We start from the raw sequence: 18,089 nt of genomic DNA, 5'->3' as shown, positions 1-18,089 counted from the left end.
ACTTCACTTAGTACAATAATCTCTAGGTCCATCCATGTTGCTATGAATGGAATTATTTCATTCTTTTTATAGCTGAGTAATATTATATTGTGTGAATATATAAATCTTCTTTATCCACTCATCTGTCAATGGACACTTAGGCTGCTCCCACGTCTTGGCTGAGTAATATTATATTGTGTAAATATATAAATCTTCTTTATCCACTCATCTGTCAATGGACACTTAGGCTGTTCCCACATCTTGGCTGCTTGTGAACATTGGGGTGCGTGTATCTGTTTGGATTATAGTCCCAGTCTTGATATCAAGATAATACCTTTATCATAAAATGAACTGGGAGCTTTTCTTGTATTTTTGTTCTTGAAACAGTTTGTATAATGTAGAATCATCTCTTCTCTGAATGTTTATAGGGACACACTTGTAAAATTGTCTAGATCTGATATTCTGACGAGGAAACATGAATCCAAAGTAAATTCTTGGTAAATGGTTTTGGAAGGCAAAAATTCTAAGATAACTCCAAGCCTCTGGTCCCTGTGTGCCCCCCTGCACAGTCATCTCCTTTAGAATGCGGGTAGATCCTGTGGGTATGATGAGATATCACTCCTGTGATTAGGTTATGACTAGGTTTGCCTCTGAGTTAACCAAAAGGGAGATTATTTGGGTGGGACTGGCCTTATCAGGTGATTCCTTTAAAGAGACTGGGTTCTTCCTAGAGTCAGAGTGTTTAGAAGTGTGAGAGGGACCGTTGAGGAGGCAAGTGGCAAGGACCTGAGAGTGGCCTCCAAAGGCTAAGAAATGTGCCTGGGTGACACCAAGGCAAGGACCTCTGTTCCTGCTGAAGGGGCTGGAAAGCACCCCTTTCCCTAGTTGAGCCTCCCGATGAGGACGCAGCTGGCCATGCCCTTGACCTCAGCCTCGTGAGGCCCAAGGCAGAGAATTTAGCCACATGTGCCTGACTTCTGGCTCACAGAACTGTGAGCTGATGAAGGGGTGCTGTTCCAAATCACTAGATTTGGGAAAAGTTTTTACAGAATAGAAAAGTAATATAATTGTTCATGATTTCTTCAGATTTATCTACTCCAATTATTTTTGGTAATTTGCTTTGCTTTTCAGGGAGATATATCCATTTCATCCAAGTTTTAGCATCTACTGGCATAAAATCGTTAGTCATATTCTCTTGTGATTCTTAAAACCTCTCCTGTCTGTAGTTGTGTTCCATGTGTGTGTATCTATATTCATATGCACACACGCGTACACTGTGTGCGTTTGTGTGTGTGTAGCTGTGTATGTATGCCTGTGCACTCTCTTTTTCTTGGTTATTCTTGCCAGAAGCCTGTTCATTTTATCAAACTTTCAAGGACTCAGCCTTCTATTATTTCTCTATTTTTTCTTTTCACCATGTCTATTATTTCCATTTTTCTGCTTTTTCTAAATTTACTCTGCTATTCTTTTCTAAGACTGTTGAGACATAGCAATACTTGGTTTATTAATTTTTAATATTTGAAAAATAAAATCCATTAAGGTTATCAGTTTCCCCTAAGGCATCACTTTGCTTGAACCCTACATGTTTAATATGTAGTGCTTTAGTTGTTGATGAGTCTAAATATTTGGTAATGTCTACTGTTACTTCTTTCATTAATGAGTTATTTAGTTGTGCATTTTGAAGCTTTCTGTAATGCAAGGTTTCTTTTAAAATGTGTTTTTATAGTAGCACTCTCTGTTGTTGTTGTTCAGTCACTCAGTTGTGTCTGACTCTTTGGGACCCCATGGACTGCAGCATGCCAGCCTTCCCTGTCCTTCACCATCTCCTGGAGCTTGCTTAAACTCATGTGCATTGAGTTAGTCTTTCCATCCAACCACCTCATCCTCTGTCCTCCCCGTCTCCTCCTGCCTTCAATCTTTCCTAGCATCAAGGTCTTTTCTAATGAGTCGGCTCTTCGTATCATGTGGCCAAAGTATTGGAGCTTCAGCTTCAACATCAGTCCTTCCAATATTTGAATATTCAGGGTTGATCTCCTTTAGGATTGACTGGTTTGGTCTCCTTGCAGTCCAAGGGACTCTCAAGAGTCTTTTCCACACCACAGTTCAAAGGCATCTGTTCTTCATTGCTCAGCCTTCTTTATGGTCCAACTCCTCACATCCATACATGACCACTGGAAAAACCATAGCTTTGACAAGATGGACCTTTGTTGGCAAAGTAATGTCTCTGCTTTTTAATATGCTGGCTAGGTTTGCTTAGCTTTTCTAAGGAGCAAGCGTCTTTTTAATTTCATGGCTGTAGTCACTATCTGCAGTGATTTTGGAGCTCCCCAAAATAAAGTTGTCATTGTTTCCTCATCTCTTTGCCTTGAAGTGATGGGACCAGATGCCATGATCTTAAATTTTTGAATGTTGAGTTTTAAGCCAGCTTCTTCACGCTCCTCTTTCAATTTCATCAAGAGGCTCTTTAGTTCCTCTGTGCTTTCTGCCGTAAGGGTGGTGTCATCTGCATATTTGAGGTTATTGATATTTCTCTCAGCAATCTTTATTCCAGCTTGTGCTTCATCCAGCCCTGCATTTCACATGATGTACTCTGTATGTAAGTTAAATAAGCAGGGTGACAATATACAGCCTTGATGTACTCCCTTCCCAATTTTGAACCATTCTGTCGTTCCATGTCCTGTTCTAACTGTTGCTTCTTGACCTGCATACAGGTTTCTTAGGAGGCTGGTAATGTGGTCTGGTATTCCTGTCTCTTTAAGAATATTCCAGTTTGTTGTGATCCACAAGGCTTCAGTGTAGTCAGTGAAGCAGAAGTAGATGTTTTTCTGGAACTCTCTTGTTTTCTCTGTGATCCATCGGATGTTGGCAATTTGATCTCTGGTTCCTCTGCCTTTTCTAAATCCACCTTGAACATCTGGGAGTTCTTGGTTCGTATACTGTTGAAGCCTGCCTTGGAGAATGTTGAGCATTACTTTACTAGTGTGTGAAATGAGTGCAATTGTGCGGTAGTTTGAGCATTCTTAAGCATCGCATTTCTTTGGGATTAGAATGAAAACTGACCTTTTTTAGTCCTGTGGTCACTGCTGAGTTTTCCAAATTTGCTGGCATATCGAGTGCAGCTCTTTCACAGCATCATCTTTGAGGATTTGAAATAGCTCAGCTGGAATTCCATCACCTCCACTAGCTTTGTTCGTAGTGATGCTTCCTAAGGCCCACTTGACTTCACACTCCAGAATGTCTGGCCCTAGATGAGTGATCACACCATTGTGGTTATCTGGGTCATTAGATCTTTTTTTGTATAGTTCTTCTGTGTATTCTTGCCACCTCTTCTTCGTACCTTCTGCTTCTGCTAGGCCCATTCGTTTCTGTCCTTTATTGTACCCATCTTTGCATGAAATGTTCCCTAGGTATCACTAATTCTCTTGAAGAGATCACTAGTCTTTTCCACTCTAGTGTTTTCCTCTATTTCTTTGTATTGTTCACTTTGCATTTGTTGTATTCTTATTTAATTGCATTAGTTTAATTGCAGAGGTGCAATAATAAAAGTCACTAATTTTTTGAAATTTGCTGAGGCTTCTTTTGTGATGTAGAATATTTTCAAAGCTATTCCTGTGTACTCTAAAAATATGTATTTTCTATTTTTTAGGAACACATTTTGATAGAAAAGTAGATAGATTGTAGATGATAGGTAGATAGACAGGTAAAGAAATATATGGAAGATACAGAAGACAAAACAATAAAATGATCAAGGGGCTGATTCTGTTGTAATTGTGCACAGCATTACTGCATTTTGGTGTTTAGTCCTTCAGATTCTGTTGAGAGCTTTGCAAGAATCTTCCATTAAGTTGGAGGAATTTTCATTTTTTTCTTTCTCTGTTTTAATTTTATGATGTTAGATGCATAAAAATTAATGATGATTGCATTCATTGGTGTAATTTTGTTTTCATTATTATATATCTCTCTTTAGCCTTAGTATTGTTTTTGCTTTAAATTATATTTTGTCTTTAGTAATACATATCAGCTTCATTTCCTGTAGCATTTACTTAGTATATTCTTTCTAAAATCTGCTTGTTTTCTTTTTTTTATTAAATTAGTTTATTTATCTATTTTTTAACTTTACAATATTGTATTGGTTTTGCCATACATTGACACAAATCCACCATGGCTATACACGTGTTCCCCTTCCAGAACCCCCCTCCCACCTCCCTCCCCGTCCCATCCCTCCGGGTCATCCCAGTGCACCAGCCCCGAGCACCCTGTATCATGCATCGAACCTGGATTCGCGATTCGTTTTACATATGATAATTTACATGCTTCAATGCCATTCTCCCATATCATCCCACCCTCACCCTCTCCCATAGAGTCCACAATACTGTTCTATATATCTGTGTCTCTTTTGCTGTGTCGCATACAGGGTTATCTTTACCGATTTACTAAATTCCATATATATGTGTTAGTGTACTGTATTGGTGTTTATCTTTCTGGCTTACTTCACTCTGTATAATAGGCTCCAGTTTCATCCACCTCATTAGAGCTGATTCGAATGTATTCTTTTTAATGGGTGAGTAATATTCCATTGTGTGTATGTACCACAGCTTCCTTTTCCATTCGTCTGCTGATGGGCATCTAGTCCAAGAAACCCAGAGAGTCCCAAACAGGATAAACCCAAGGCGAAACACCCCAAGACACATAGTAATCAAATTAACAAAGATCAAACACAAAGAACAAATATTAAAAGCAGCGAGGGAAAAACAACAAATAACACACAAGGGGATCCCCATAAGGATAACAGCTGATCTTTCAATAGAAACTCTTCAGGCCAGAAGGGAATGGCAGGACATACTTAAAATGATGAAGGCAAATAATCTACAGCCCAGATTACTGTATCCAGCAAGGATCTCATTCAAATAAGAAGAAATCAAAAGCTTTACAGACAAGCAAAAGCTGAGAGAATTCAGCACCACCAAACCAGCTCTCCAACAAATGCTAAATGATCTTCTCTAGACAGGAAACACAGAAAGGGTGTATAATCTCGAACCCAAAACAATAAAGTAAATGGCAACGGGATCATACTTATCAATAATTACCTTAAATGTAAATGGGTTGAATGCCCCAACCAAAAGACAAAGACTGGCTGAATGGATACAAAACCAAGACCCCTATATATATGTTGTCTACAGGAGACTCACCTCGAAACAAGGGACACATACAGACTGAAAGTGAAGGGCTGGAAAAAGATATTTCATGCAAATAGAGACCAAAAGAAAGCAGGAGTAGCAATACTCATATCAGATAAAATAGACTTTAAAACAAAGGCTGTGAAAAGAGACAAAGATGGACACTACATAATGATCAAAGGATCAATCCAAGAAGAAGATATAACAATTATAAATATATATGCACCCAACATAGGAGCACCGCAATATGTAAGGCAAATGCTAACAAGTATGAAAGGGGAAATTAACAATAACACAGTAATAGTGGGAGACTTTAATACTCCACTCACACTTATGGACAGATCAACTAAACAGAAAATTAACAAGGAAACACAAACTTTAAATGACACAATATACCAGTTAGACCTAATTGATATCTATGGGACATTTCACCCCAAAACAATGAATTTCACCTTTTTCTCAAGTGCACATGGAACCTTCTCCAGAATAGATCACATCCTGGGCCATAAATCTAGTCTTGGTAAATTCAAAAAAATTGAAATCATTCCAAGCATCTTTTCTGACCACAATTCAGTAAGATTAGATGTCAATTACAGGAGAAAAACTATTAAAAATTCAAACATATGGAGGCTGAACAACATGCTGCTGAATAACCAACAAATCACAGAAGAAATCAAAAAAGAAATCAAAATATGCATAGAAACGAATGAAAATGAAAACACAAGAACCCAAAACCTATGGGACACTGTAAAAGCAGTGCTAAGGGGAAGATTCATAGCAATACAGGCTCACCTCAAGAAACAAGAAAAAAGTCAAATAAATAACCTAACTCTACACCTAAAGCAATTAGAAAAGGAAAAAATGAAGAACCCCAGGGTTAGTAGAAGGAAAGAAATCTTAAAAATTAGGGCAGAAATAAATGCAAAAGAAACAAAAGAGACCATAGCAAAAATCAAAGCCAAAAGCTGGTTCTTTGAGAAGATAAATAAAATTGACAAGCCATTAGCCAGACTCATCAAGAAACAAAGGGAGAAGAATCAAATCAACAAAATTAGAAATGAAAACAGAGAGATCACAACAGACAACACAGAAATACAAAGGATCATAAGAGACTATTATCAGCAACTATATGCAAATAAAATGGACAACTTGGAAGAAATAGATAAATTCTTAGAAAAGTACGACTTTCCAAAACTGAACCAGGAAGAAATAGAAAAATCTCAACAGACCCATCACAAGCACGGAAATTGAAACTGTAATCAGAAATCTTCCAACAAACAAAAGCCCAGGACCAGATGGCTTCACAGCTGAATTCTACCAAAAATTTAGAGAAGAGCTAACACCTGTCCTACTCAAACTCTTCCAGAAAATTGCAGAGGAAGGTAAACTTCCAAACTCATTCTATGAGGCCACCATCAGCCTAATACCAAAACCTGACAAAGATGCCACAAAAAAAGAAAACTACAGGCCAATATCACTGATGAATATAAATGCAAAAATCTGCTTATTTTCAACATTCCTGTATTGTTTTCAGGTATGTCTTTTGTAAGTAGCATATGTTTGGACTTTTAAAAGCCCCAATCTAGTAATCTATGATTTAATAGGAAATTAAAATTCATTTATATATCTTATGATATATTTGGACTTAATTCTAATGTCTTATTTTATGTTTTCTTTTCATATTGCTTCTTAGCCTTTTTTGAGGCGTCTTTGTCTGATTTCTGTAATTTGACTAAATGTTCTGTATTACCTGTTCCCTACACACCTTCTCCCTTCCCGCTGGTTCTGAAATAGACTGTATTTCTATCCATTTGTTAGATATCCTTAACACTTAATTTTTTAATTTATTATTACATTTTTTTGATGTGGACCATCTTTTAGTCTTTACTGAATTTGTTACAATGTGGCTTCTGCTTTATGTTTTGGTGTTTTGGCCGCAAAGATCTTCGCTCCCTGACCGGGGATCAAACCTGCACCCTCTGCATCGGAAGTTGGGGTCTTAACCACTGGGCTGCCGGGAAGGTCCCCCAACATTTCAAAGATGGATTCATAACTATACGTTTGTCTGCGCCTCCCAGGTGGCTCGGTGGTGGAATCCACCTGCCGAGAAGGAGACACAGGTTCAATCCCCAGGCTGGGCAGATCCCCTGGAGGGGGAAATGGCAAACCATTCCAGTATTCTTGCCTGGAAAATCCCATGGACAGAGGGGCCTGGTGGGCTACAGTTCGTAGGGTTGCAAAGAGTCAGACATGACTGAACGGCTGAGCATGCACGCACACACACATTTGTCTAACGTTGAGGACAGACGGTTATAGCCCAACTGCCTGGCAACCTGTGCTTATAATTGAAATTTTACTGGAACACAGTCTTGTCCATTCATTTACATATTATCTCTTATGCTACATGGCAGATTTGAGTGGTTGTAGTAGAGATCTTATGACTCACAAAGTCTAAATATTTACTACTGGCCCTTTTCAGAAAATGTTTGCCACCCTCTGGCCTAACGCAGTGAAGAGCGATTTAACCTCCACAACACAGTCTGATGCGATTCTACACGGAACAACCCCTTCTGTAAATAGCTTTGTTATTGCCTAGGTTGTTAGTTTTGTGTGTAAAAAATAGTGGAAAATTGGACATCATAATTTTAAAAATCAACGAGCAATTAATCACTTAACGATTGCTTTCTGTGCCCACCGCTGCCCCTGTATACTGTGCTTTCCCTTGGGTTCGGTTCCCGTGTTGCTTTACTGAGGGTCTGGAGTGATGACTCACTGTATCTGTGAAAATATGTGTGTTTGCCATCACTCTTCAGTAGCTGGACATAAGGTTCCAAGATGTCAATTATTTTCCTGCTGCTCTTTGAAGGTGTTAGTTAATTGTCTTCTAGCATATTTTTTCTCTCTCTCTCTTTTTTTTTTCCTGAGGTGACATTTTCTCCCCTTTTAACTATCATTTTTCTCCCCTAGGTATTTCATCTTTCTTTTTGGTAGCCTTTAATGCTTTCTTTTTACGCTTGATATTTTGTAGTTACTCACACCATTTCTAGTTGGATGTCTTTCATCTATCTGGTTGTACTCCTAATACACTTTAAATTTGAGAAATCAAGTCTTTAACTCTGGAAATTTCTCATCTGTTGTCTCTTCACATGTTGCTTCTTCACCATGTTCCCTTTATTCTCTTTTTCTGGAACCCACATGTGATGTGTGTTAGGTATATGGTCTAACCTCCATATCATTTCATTTCTTCCATTTTTTTCTTTGTCTTTCTGATGTTTGTGAGTGATTCCTTAGTACTGTTTCCTAAACCATTAGTACTCTCCAACTATGTCTCCAGCTTAGAGTATGATTATCATTCATATTATTTAAATAAATATTTGTTTTTTCCAAAAGTTCTAGCTATCTTCCAGCAGTTGAATATCCCTCTTAGTACTGGGTTTTCTCATGTGCTGTGGGATTTCGGTTTGAACAGATTTTCTTGTTGCCCTTTTCTTTCCCCTGCCATTTCATCTTGTTTTACCCCAGCTGCATCCCGTTTCATCTTGTTTTACCCCAGCTGCTTCTCAAATGTTATTCCTTACTGCTGTGTCTCGAGAGTTGGGGGCAGGGGCAGGCAACAATGCTTTTTCACTGAGAGTCCAGGACTTTTTAAAGGTAGAGCCAACAGAATTGTTAGTGAATTGGACGTGGGGTGTGAGGAAGAGAGGGGTCAGGTAGGGAGCCTTGGTTCTGGCTTATGTAACAGTTGATTACTGCTGTTCACAGAGACGGGGAACACTGTGGGAGAAGCAAGGTTGGGAGAAAGAGTAAAAAGTTCTCTGGTCACCATCATGTAACAACTCTGAACTTAAACATAATACATGCTTTAATATTTACATTAAAGTTTTAAAAGTATTCTTTAGTTTTATTAATGTTTGATATGCTATTTTTGCTATCCAAGTGGAAATTTTAAAAAAGGCAAATGGATGGACATACGAACCCAGAGTTCCAGATTTGAGTTAAAGATATAAATTAGGGAGGAATGAACTTTCAGTGGTATTCAAAGCTATTGGGTGGATTCTGTATGGTTTGAGCCCTGATGCATTCAACTTTTCAGTGTGGTAGAGGAGGCAAAGCTGACAAAGGGGCTCCCAGGGTGTCAAGAAGAAAATGAGAGAGTTGACCAATGGGCAAGAGAAGGAACCATTTATAGGAGACTTAACTATTGATATTGGCAAGAAGGCTTGACAAATCACTTTAGTGGAATGGTGGGAGTGAGAATGTAGTTGGACAAAGCTGAAGAGAGGCTGAAGAGTTAACAGTGGGAGACCAAGGATTGACACTTTCAATGAGTTTTGGAGTGAAGGGAGCAGAGAAGGTTGCTGGGGTAGGAGGCAGATACGGAATTTTCTGTTTTGTTTTAAGATGGGAGACACTGGGGTATGCTTTTATGCTAGTGGGGTTTTCTGAACCCTCTGTTCACCTTCTCCACTCTTCATTCCCGTGTTCTCCTGTGGTAAAGTGGGGAAAGGGCCCTGTGGCATCTGTTCAGAAGTCCCTCAAGCTCATTCTTCTGCTCTCACTATCACCACCTCTCAAGAGGCAACTTGGAGTGCAGCTGGGGTTGCTTGGGGACATGGTTCAGGCTAGGACTCAATTCAAGGACAGATTCAAGGCCGGGCCAGGGACCAGAGACCAGATGTTCTTGCAGGGGTGATGCCCGGAGGGATGGTCATGCTGGTAAAAGCCATCACTAACATTACTGGCGAGGATGTCTGAATTCAGTTCCTGGCCTCCCCTGCCTGGTACTCGGACAGCGGGGGACACAGGCATGAGGATGTCACCACTCTTGGAGGACAGGACATGGGTGGTGGGTGGGGCGTGCCCTCTTCCTAACACCATGCAGAAGCCCTTACTTCCCCCTTGTCTTTGTTCCTGCCAGGATCCTCGCCACAGCTGGCACTGACTTTGACCTGCGAACCCTGCGGGCTGTGCGTGTGCTGAGGCCCCTGAAGCTGGTGTCTGGGATTCCAAGTGAGTCTGGCGAAAGCAATCAGGCCCAGCCTACCTGGATACTGACCCTTTCCCCTATCCCCGTCACAGCCGCAGTTAGGCCCTGACCTCTGGACCCTCTGGTGACTCAGCTTGCCACCCTTAGCCCCAGGGAACCAGGCTCGAAGAAGGGAGAAACGGCCCTTCTCCAGTCTCTCCCATCTCCTTTAAAGACTAGAGGGTAACCTGGCTTCCTACATGGAAGCTTTGCTCCTCCTCACACCCTTGGCTGTGTTCCCAGCTCTTTGCTTCTTTTCCTGGGGTTAACGGGCGGATGAGAGATGAACCAAGGTGGTGGGGCAGGGAACACATTCAGAGGCTGCAGAGGGCCCTCTGTCCTGGCTCAGGCTACGCAGGGTTGTCAAGACCTGTGACCTGGTTAAGACGTGCTCTAGCACTGGGTGGCTTAAGAGGCCATGTGAGGGCAGAGGGTGGCCAGGCTGCCTTGAGAGTGGTGACCGCCTGGGCCCATGTTCCTCCAGGCCAGTGGAAGTTTGGGTTTCCTTCAGGGCCTGGGTGGCAGGCCCAGAGCTGTGTCACCTGAGCCCACTTCAGGGAAGACTGCTGGTCGGCCCCCTGTACTGCCCCAAGACCCTGCCAGGAAGAGGTTCAGGCCTGTACCCAGGAGTGAGTTCAAGGCTGGAAGTGGGGACTGTGGGCTTCATACCCTCTGCCCGGTTCCTCTGGCCTGGGCATACTTATGCCCTGCAGTCAGTGGTAAAACCCTCCTTAGGAGTAGGCCCCCTGATTTCCTTTCCCTCAGGAGTGGGTCTGTCAGGAACCCTTGTTTTTCATTCCCAGCATTCCTTACTCTTCGTTCCCAGGATCCCCTGCTCTTCCCTTCCAGCATCCCCTGTTCTTCATTCCCAGCATTCCCCGTTCTTAGTTCCCAGGATCCCCTGCTTTCAGCTCCCAGAAGTCCCTCCTCTTTCCTCTCAGGACTCTCTGCTTTTGCTTCACCCTGAGCCCTCCACAGACTCAGGGTTCTCGTCAGTACTTCGTACTGATACCCCCACACACCGTTCCTCCCTCTAACGGGGACTCTGCTCAGTCCAGTCCCCCATGAGACCCCTGTGCTTTGTCCCTCACCTCAAGGACGCTCAGCCCTACCCCGTGTAGGCACTCACTGTTCCGTCCTGCTTCCCCACCACCCTCTCTCTGTCCCCCGCTTTGAGGGCCCAGCTCTGTCCTTTGGCCTCATGAACACTCATTGCTCCACACTTTGCCCAGGACTCTCAGCCCTGCCCACCCAGGCTCTTGCTGTTCTGTCCACACCCCAGTCCACTCCCTGCTCTGCCCACTGTGCTCCTGACCTGCCTGCTTCACCTGCCCTGCCCAGGTTTGCAGGTGGTGCTCAAGTCCATCATGAAGGCCATGGTTCCGCTCCTGCAGATTGGGCTGCTTCTCTTTTTCGCCATCCTCATGTTCGCCATCATTGGCCTCGAGTTCTACATGGGCAAATTCCACAAGGCTTGTTTCCCCAACAGCACAGGTGAGGCCTTGAAGTACCCGTTGGACCCAGAGGAGGACCACAGACTCATTCGTCCCGGAGAGATTCACTGTTCTGGGCCCTGAGGGGGCCTTCTAGGTGCTAGACAAAGGAAGTGGACACAGGCAAGAATCTGATAAACACAGGCGCATGAAGTAATTACAGAAGTTACTGTAGTAACTTCTAGGAGGGAAACAAGAAACGTATCTGAAATAGAATGATCTGGGGGCCTGTTCCACAGAGAGTAGCCTGGGGAGGCCTCTCTGTTGGGGTGACAGCTGGACAGCGACCTGAGTGTGGTGAGAGGGAGCCCTTTCAGCAGCCTGCCAGAAGCTCCGGTTACAAAGAATAGGAAGTGAGAAAGGCCAGAGTGAGAAGCAGTGAGTGCAGGGGCGTCATGTGGGTTCAGGCCATGGTAGGACTCTGAATCTGATTCCTGGAGACGTGGGAGGACAGTGGGGCCTTGAGTGAGCGCTGGTACCCTCTGATTGTTCTGGCTGCTCTGGGGAGGCAGATCAAACAGGGGAGAGTCAGAGAGTCAAATCTCGGTCCAGGAGAGATGGATGGAGGCTGGGGCGAGGCTGTTTGGCAGTTGGTATTGTTTTAGTCACTAAGTTGTGTCTGACTCTTTGTGACCCCAAGAACTGTAGCCTTCCAGCCTCCTCTGTCCGTGGGATTTCCCAGGCAAGAATACTGGAGTGGGTTGCCATTTCCTTCTTTAGGGGATCTTCCCAGACTAGGGATTGAAACCAAGTCTCCCACACTGGCAGGCGCATTCTTTATCACTGAGCACCTGGGAAGCTGTTTGGCTCTTAGAATCTGTCAGTTTCTGGGTATATTTTGCAGTGAGGCCTACTGGGCCAACTGGGTTTTCTGGGCAATTGTATGTGGAGTAAGAGAAAGCGAAGAGATAAGGGTGACTCAAAGGTTTGTGTATTGAGCTACAAACACATTAAAGGAGAAAACCTGTATGATCATCTCAATAGATGCAGGAAAAGTCTTTATTAAAGTTTAAATCATTCATAATTTAAAAAACCCTCTTAATCAAACTGGAAATAAGGGGAATTTTCTTAAACTTCCTAAAATTCCCTTCAGACGTCATACTTTGTCATCAGTCTTGAGAGCTTATCCTTTAAAGTCAAACATGAGATAAAGGCACACATGGACTTCTGGTCCATGTAGCCTTGGTGGTCGTGGCCAGTGATGAGAGGCAAGAAAAAGAACAAAAACTCTAAGAAGAATATGAAAGGAGGAAATAAAGCTCATTATTCACAGAGAATACAATTGTCTACAAATAGACAAACAATGACTTCCTGGTTTTTTTATGATCATTTATTAAGACAGTTGGAAGGAAAGGAATAAACTTGTGTGATCAGTTTTGCCTTCTAAATCTGGGAATATTTGCTTCCCATCCTAGCTATTCCTAAAAATTTCCCCTATCCCGATAGGAGAGCTTTTCCATGTGTTGTTAGGCATTTTTTAAGAATAGTTTTTTCTTTAGGTTTTGGGAGTGGAAGGATCAGCATGAGCTGCCTACCCCCTTATTCCATCTCTTTTTGTGGCTCCTGGCTGCCAGCAAGAGCGTGTCCCCTTTGCTGGGGCCAGTGCCAGGAGGATTGGGCGCTGAGGCCCGGCCATGCTCTGGGCCTGTGTTGGTCAACCTGCCTGAAGAGCACCAGAGCTCAGCGCTCCGTCTAGCCTGGTTCTGGCTCCAGAGTGACAGGCAGACCTTCACGTCCGGGAAGTCTTGGTGGAGGTTCGGCTATGGGACAGTCAGGGTGGTGGTGATAGAAAGAGTAGGAGGTTAGGAGTTGATTGTTGTTGATTTTAAGGTGAATGAGTTCTCAGCGTGTTTACATAGTGATGGGCAGTTTCTGTGCGGAAGGAGAGGTGGACCAGCTGTTCCTGAGAGGGTGGCTCTGAGGGTGGATCTGGATGGAGGCGGGGCAGGCGCGGGGGTGGCAGGAGGCGGTTTCCCTTGATGCCTGACCCCTTTCTCCCGTGATGAGGTCTCCGGGGCCGCAGTCCCAGCAGGGGTGGAGAGCTCCCTGTGTCTCAGCTCAGCCCTGCCTGCTCCTTCTCCTCGCAGACGCAGAGCCGGTAGGCGACTTCCCGTGCGGCAGGGAGGCCCCAGCCCGGCTGTGTGAGGGCGACACCGAGTGCCGGGAGTACTGGGCGGGCCCCAACTTCGGCATCACCAACTTCGACAACATCTTGTTCGCCATCCTGACTGTCTTCCAGTGCATCACCATGGAGGGCTGGACCGACATCCTCTACAACGTGAGTTGCGTCTTGGTCCAGGGGCTCCTCGGGCCCCCTTGGGGCAAGGCTCCTGTCTAGCCTCTGGCTCCCTCCTCCCCCCAGGAGGGAACACAGGCTCCTCCGGGCAGCTCCCCTGCAGGGCTGCTGACCTGGGTTCTGGAGTCTCCAGGCAACTTCTGTTTTTAAAGTGAAGGTGAGGGCTGGGTGGTGCAGGTTAGAAAAGAAAATTCCAGAGAAGCTGGACCTGCCACTGCTGGTGACAAGAGCCCTGCATGCAGACGTGGGAGTGAGGCTTGGAGAAGCTAGTTAACTCATTCTGGGCTTGAGGCAGCAGGCTGCTGCCTCGTGAATGGGAGGAGCAGGGCTGAGGTGCAGGGAAGATGCACTGATTGGGCCAGGGACCTGGGGGTGGGAAGTGGGGTCTGGGGAGATCCCGGGGGTGGGAACTGCATTGTATACCTTTGCTGGCTTCCTTCTGAGTCTCCCTCGTGCTCTGCTGCCCGCCGTCCCCGTCTTCCCTGTCGTTAGGACTCCAGTCCAGCCCAGCAGTGTAGAGTGGTCTGGGGGCTGGTGCCTGGGGACAGAAGCTGGGTGTAAGGCCCTCTGGGGCTTCCTGATGACCCCTCCCATGCCTGCCTCCCCTCCCTCTGAGGCTCTTCCTGGGGACTCCTGGGTAGCTCTCTCTGTCTTTTTATGTGACGGCCCCTCCACCCCCACAGAGCTACCTTCTGCCCTCTAGAGTTCTGTGATCGTGGGCACGAGAACGGTTAAGTTAGAGGAAGTGGAGAAAGTGCATTTGAAACAGGGGTTTTGGAAGGTCCGGCTGCTGGATGGCTGTGTTTTGGTCGCTAGAGGGTACGCTGTGCCTGGGAGCTGTGGAGGCGACTTGGTGGAGTGCGAGGACTTCACTTTGAACTTGTCACTTGTGTGCTGGGGATGGGGCTTGGGCCGCCAGCCTCTGGAGTAGCCACGTACTTCCGGCACGAACAAGGACGGGGGGGACAGGCTGGCACCCTCTGCTCTGCGACTCATCTTAGAGTTCATGGAGACTTGATGGGTCTCAGGGCTGGATATCGGGCAGTGCTTGGTAAGTGCTGGCTGGGCAGGAAGGTGGCCGAGGGTGAGTTATGGAAAAGCGGGCCCGAGGTCCACCGAGCCAGAGCCCTCCTTGGAGATGGAGTCGTGTCTGATGACAGGCTTGGTTTGATCAAGGGAGAAACAGAGACAAGGGCGGTGATGAGGAGCTTGGTGGTTCTCTCCCTGCAGCCATCCAGGAACAATTTCCACAAAGACAAACCCTAAACATAACTGGAGATGCCCACATCCCTGCCAGCCCCACAGAGCAGGGCGCTGTCTGAGCCGTGGGACTTGGCCACAGCCCAGGTGACTCTGCCTGGTGGGCCTGTGCCCCCAGGGGAGGGGTCGGTGGGAGGCGCTGGTCAGGAAGGGCCACAGAGGCTCCCCTGACACATGTTTCCAGGGGACACACCGGGTGCAGACACTGCAGGCACAGTGGTGGCAGGAGGCTTTCAATACATAACGCCAGTCAGTAACAGCAAGTTCTGTGAAGGGAGCAGGAGGATGAGGGGCAGGGGTAACAGGCTGGGGGCGCTGGGAAAGCAAGATCTGCAGGGTCCGGAAGCCAGACATGCAGAGCCTGCGGGACAGCGCTGGGGAGTCTGCAGGGCACCGGCATGCCGTGCAGGGCGTGGGCCATGAGCCTGGTGCCCGGAGCCGGTGGCCGAGAACGCTGGGTCCGCTCCTCACGGAAGGGTTACAGGGCCAGTTGCTGGAGATCAGACAGGACTTTGCTCTCTTCTGGCCGCGCCAGGGGTGCAGCCCAGGTCCTTGGCAGTGGGAGTGCAGAGTCCTAACCACTGCACTGCCAGGAACGTCCCCAGACAGGACATTTGAAGAGTGTTCTTTGGCGGAAGAGGCTGCCTCTTCCCACAGCCCGGGGATGGGGCGTTTGTGGTTGCCTCGGACATATGCTCCTTGATGGAGCCTTCGAGGGGCGGAGCCTCAGGCCTGCACCTTGGGCTGGGGGGTGGTAAGCGCCTGTGCCGCCTGGGGAGACCAGGCCGCCCGGCCCGGGAGGCGTGGGGGCGCCTCACGGAGACTGGCTGCTGAGGCGCTGGCGGTGGTGGCAGGCGGGTCTCCATCTTGAGGAGAGATGGCCCTCTGGGTTCTGAGGAGTGTGGTCAGATGGGTCCTGAAAGCCCACACAAGTGTCTTGTGAGGGATGAGTCAGCTGGGAGTTCTTGCCAGGCCAGAGAGGTGGGTTATCTCAGGACAGTGGGCCCCGTGCGAGGAGGACTTGCCTGTCCCCCCACCTCCGCTGCATCAATAGCGCTGGGGTCAGAGGCCCTGGAAGGAGGAACATGCGAGACGTGGTGGGCAGAGAGGGCCACGCTGTCCTTTCCCTCTGAAAGCAGCCAGCTGTGCAGGCCTGTGGAGGAGGGACGATGATCTCAGTGAGAAGCACGTCAGCTGGGACGGGACGCTTAATTACTGAGTTGAGCCTGTGTTTTCTACTTGCATTGATTGTAGAATCTATTACCCAGTTATCAGAACTGCCACAGGACCTATCCACATTTTCATCCCGGGCTGTGACTATGTTCAGAGGGACCATAGGAGGTAAATAATGTGGGTTTATGGTTACATACATGTGGTTTTGCATCTGTTCATTGCACTAGTTTTGTGAAGGTCTGAGGAAGGGGCCTTCAGATATGTAGGTGCAAAGCTCCATTTTGAAGTTAGTACAGACAGAACTTGTTCATTGGTTCAGTGTGATGTTTAATGTGAAAGAAAGAGGGATCAAAGATGTTGTGACTTGGGCCATTCGGAAGGGTGGTGCCTTCTACTGAGAAGGGGAGAAAGGTGATTGTGGAATTTTGTTTCAGCAGAATGTTGTGGTGGACACTGAGAACTCTGCTTTGGCCCTAGGAGGCGGAACACACTATTTCATCCAAGTGGAGGTGCTGAGTGTACAGTTGAGTGTATGAGAAGGGGGTTTGGGTGGACAGCAGGGCTGAGGGTGCGTGTGTGAAGTCAAAATTAGGGTGATGTTCAAAATTACAAGACAGGATGACATTGCCCAGTGTGAATGTGTGGAGCTAGAAGCAAGATGGCTAAAAATGGAGCTTGTGTGAGCCTTTGGCTGTCAGGAGACTTCCAACATTCAGAAGCCAAGTAGGAAAGAAGGAGCCAGAGAAGAGCGCCAGGCGGGGCCTGAGGGGAGCCGGAAGCCCCACAGGTGTGCCGAGCCCTGGAAGCAGAGCAAGCATTTCCAGAGGGATCGACCAGGTCAGTTGTCGCCGAGAAGGCCCGGGAGCCGGGCGTTTAGTGGGGGTGGAGCCTCGGATCGCACAGGTTAAAGGGGGACGGTTGAAGCTGAGATGGCAGGGCCGCGAGGCACCTGCAGGGACGTGTGGGAATTGGCTCTTTTTTTAAATGAAACTTTTTGTCTGTGGTGAAGGTAGGTTCACATGCAGTTGTCAGAATTAATACAGAGAGAGCCCTTGTATGCTTGGCTGCTTCCTCCAACCGCCTGCACAACAGGCGCCTCCCAGAACCAGGACGGTGACCCTGCTGCAGCGGAGACAGAACGTCCCGTCGGCAGGGGCCCCGCTGCCCTCTGATGGCCACGCCCGCCTCTCTCTCGCCCTCACCCCTCGTCACCACTTGCCTCCTTGCCACATCGATAGTTCTGCCTTTTCAAGGACGTTATGTAGAGGAAACCGTACCCTGTGTGACTTTTGGGTATTGGCTATTTTTCCCTCACCACAATTCTGTGGGGACACATCTGGATCATTGCATGTGAGCAGTTTCTTCATTTTTTTTTTTTTTGCTGAGTGGTCCTGCAGGTGAGGGTGGACCACAGTGTTTAATACTCACCTGTCAGTTAAAGGACATTTGTGTTGTCTCTGTTTGGGGTTATTGTGAATAAAGTTGCTCTGCATGTTTGTGGGCAGATTTTTTTTGAAAATTTTATTTATTTTTGGCTGTGCTGGGTCTTCGTTGGGGTTGATTCTCTAGTTGCGGTGCGTAGGTTTCTTGTTGTGGTAGCTTCTCTTGTTGTGGAGCGTGGGCTCTAGGGTGTGCGGGCCTCAGTAGGTGGGGCGAGTGGGCTAAGTACTTGTGGCGAGCGGGCT

The 18,089-nt window shown here is 46.5% G+C and overlaps 1 protein-coding gene and 1 long non-coding RNA gene across 4 annotated transcripts in view; one reads left to right on the top strand and one right to left on the bottom strand.

Moving 5' to 3' along the window:
• CACNA1B (calcium voltage-gated channel subunit alpha1 B) overlaps positions 1-18,089 on the top strand; it is a 216,255-nt gene that overhangs the window by 42,238 nt on the left and 155,928 nt on the right. For all 3 annotated transcript variants that reach the window (XM_081593188.1, XM_081593189.1, XM_081593190.1), the window contains exons 4-6: positions 10,075-10,166; positions 11,524-11,676; positions 13,763-13,953. In XM_081593188.1, coding sequence (XP_081449314.1) covers positions 10,075-10,166; positions 11,524-11,676; positions 13,763-13,953 — 436 coding nt within the window. The remainder of the gene's footprint in view (positions 1-10,074; positions 10,167-11,523; positions 11,677-13,762; positions 13,954-18,089) is intronic.
• LOC145546425 (uncharacterized) lies at positions 7,481-11,052 on the bottom strand. The gene is made up of 2 exons (XR_014082922.1): positions 10,996-11,052; positions 7,481-8,930 (listed from the first exon to the last, which is right to left on the bottom strand). It is a non-coding gene; the product is annotated as an uncharacterized LOC145546425 (long non-coding RNA).

This window comes from Giraffa tippelskirchi, chromosome 4 (genome assembly GCF_054371585.1).
Source record: "Giraffa tippelskirchi isolate mGirTip1 chromosome 4, T2T-mGirTip1v1.2.pri, whole genome shotgun sequence".
Classification (NCBI taxonomy): Eukaryota; Metazoa; Chordata; class Mammalia; order Artiodactyla; family Giraffidae; genus Giraffa; species Giraffa tippelskirchi.
This window is presented reverse-complemented; position numbering and strand designations above follow the sequence as displayed.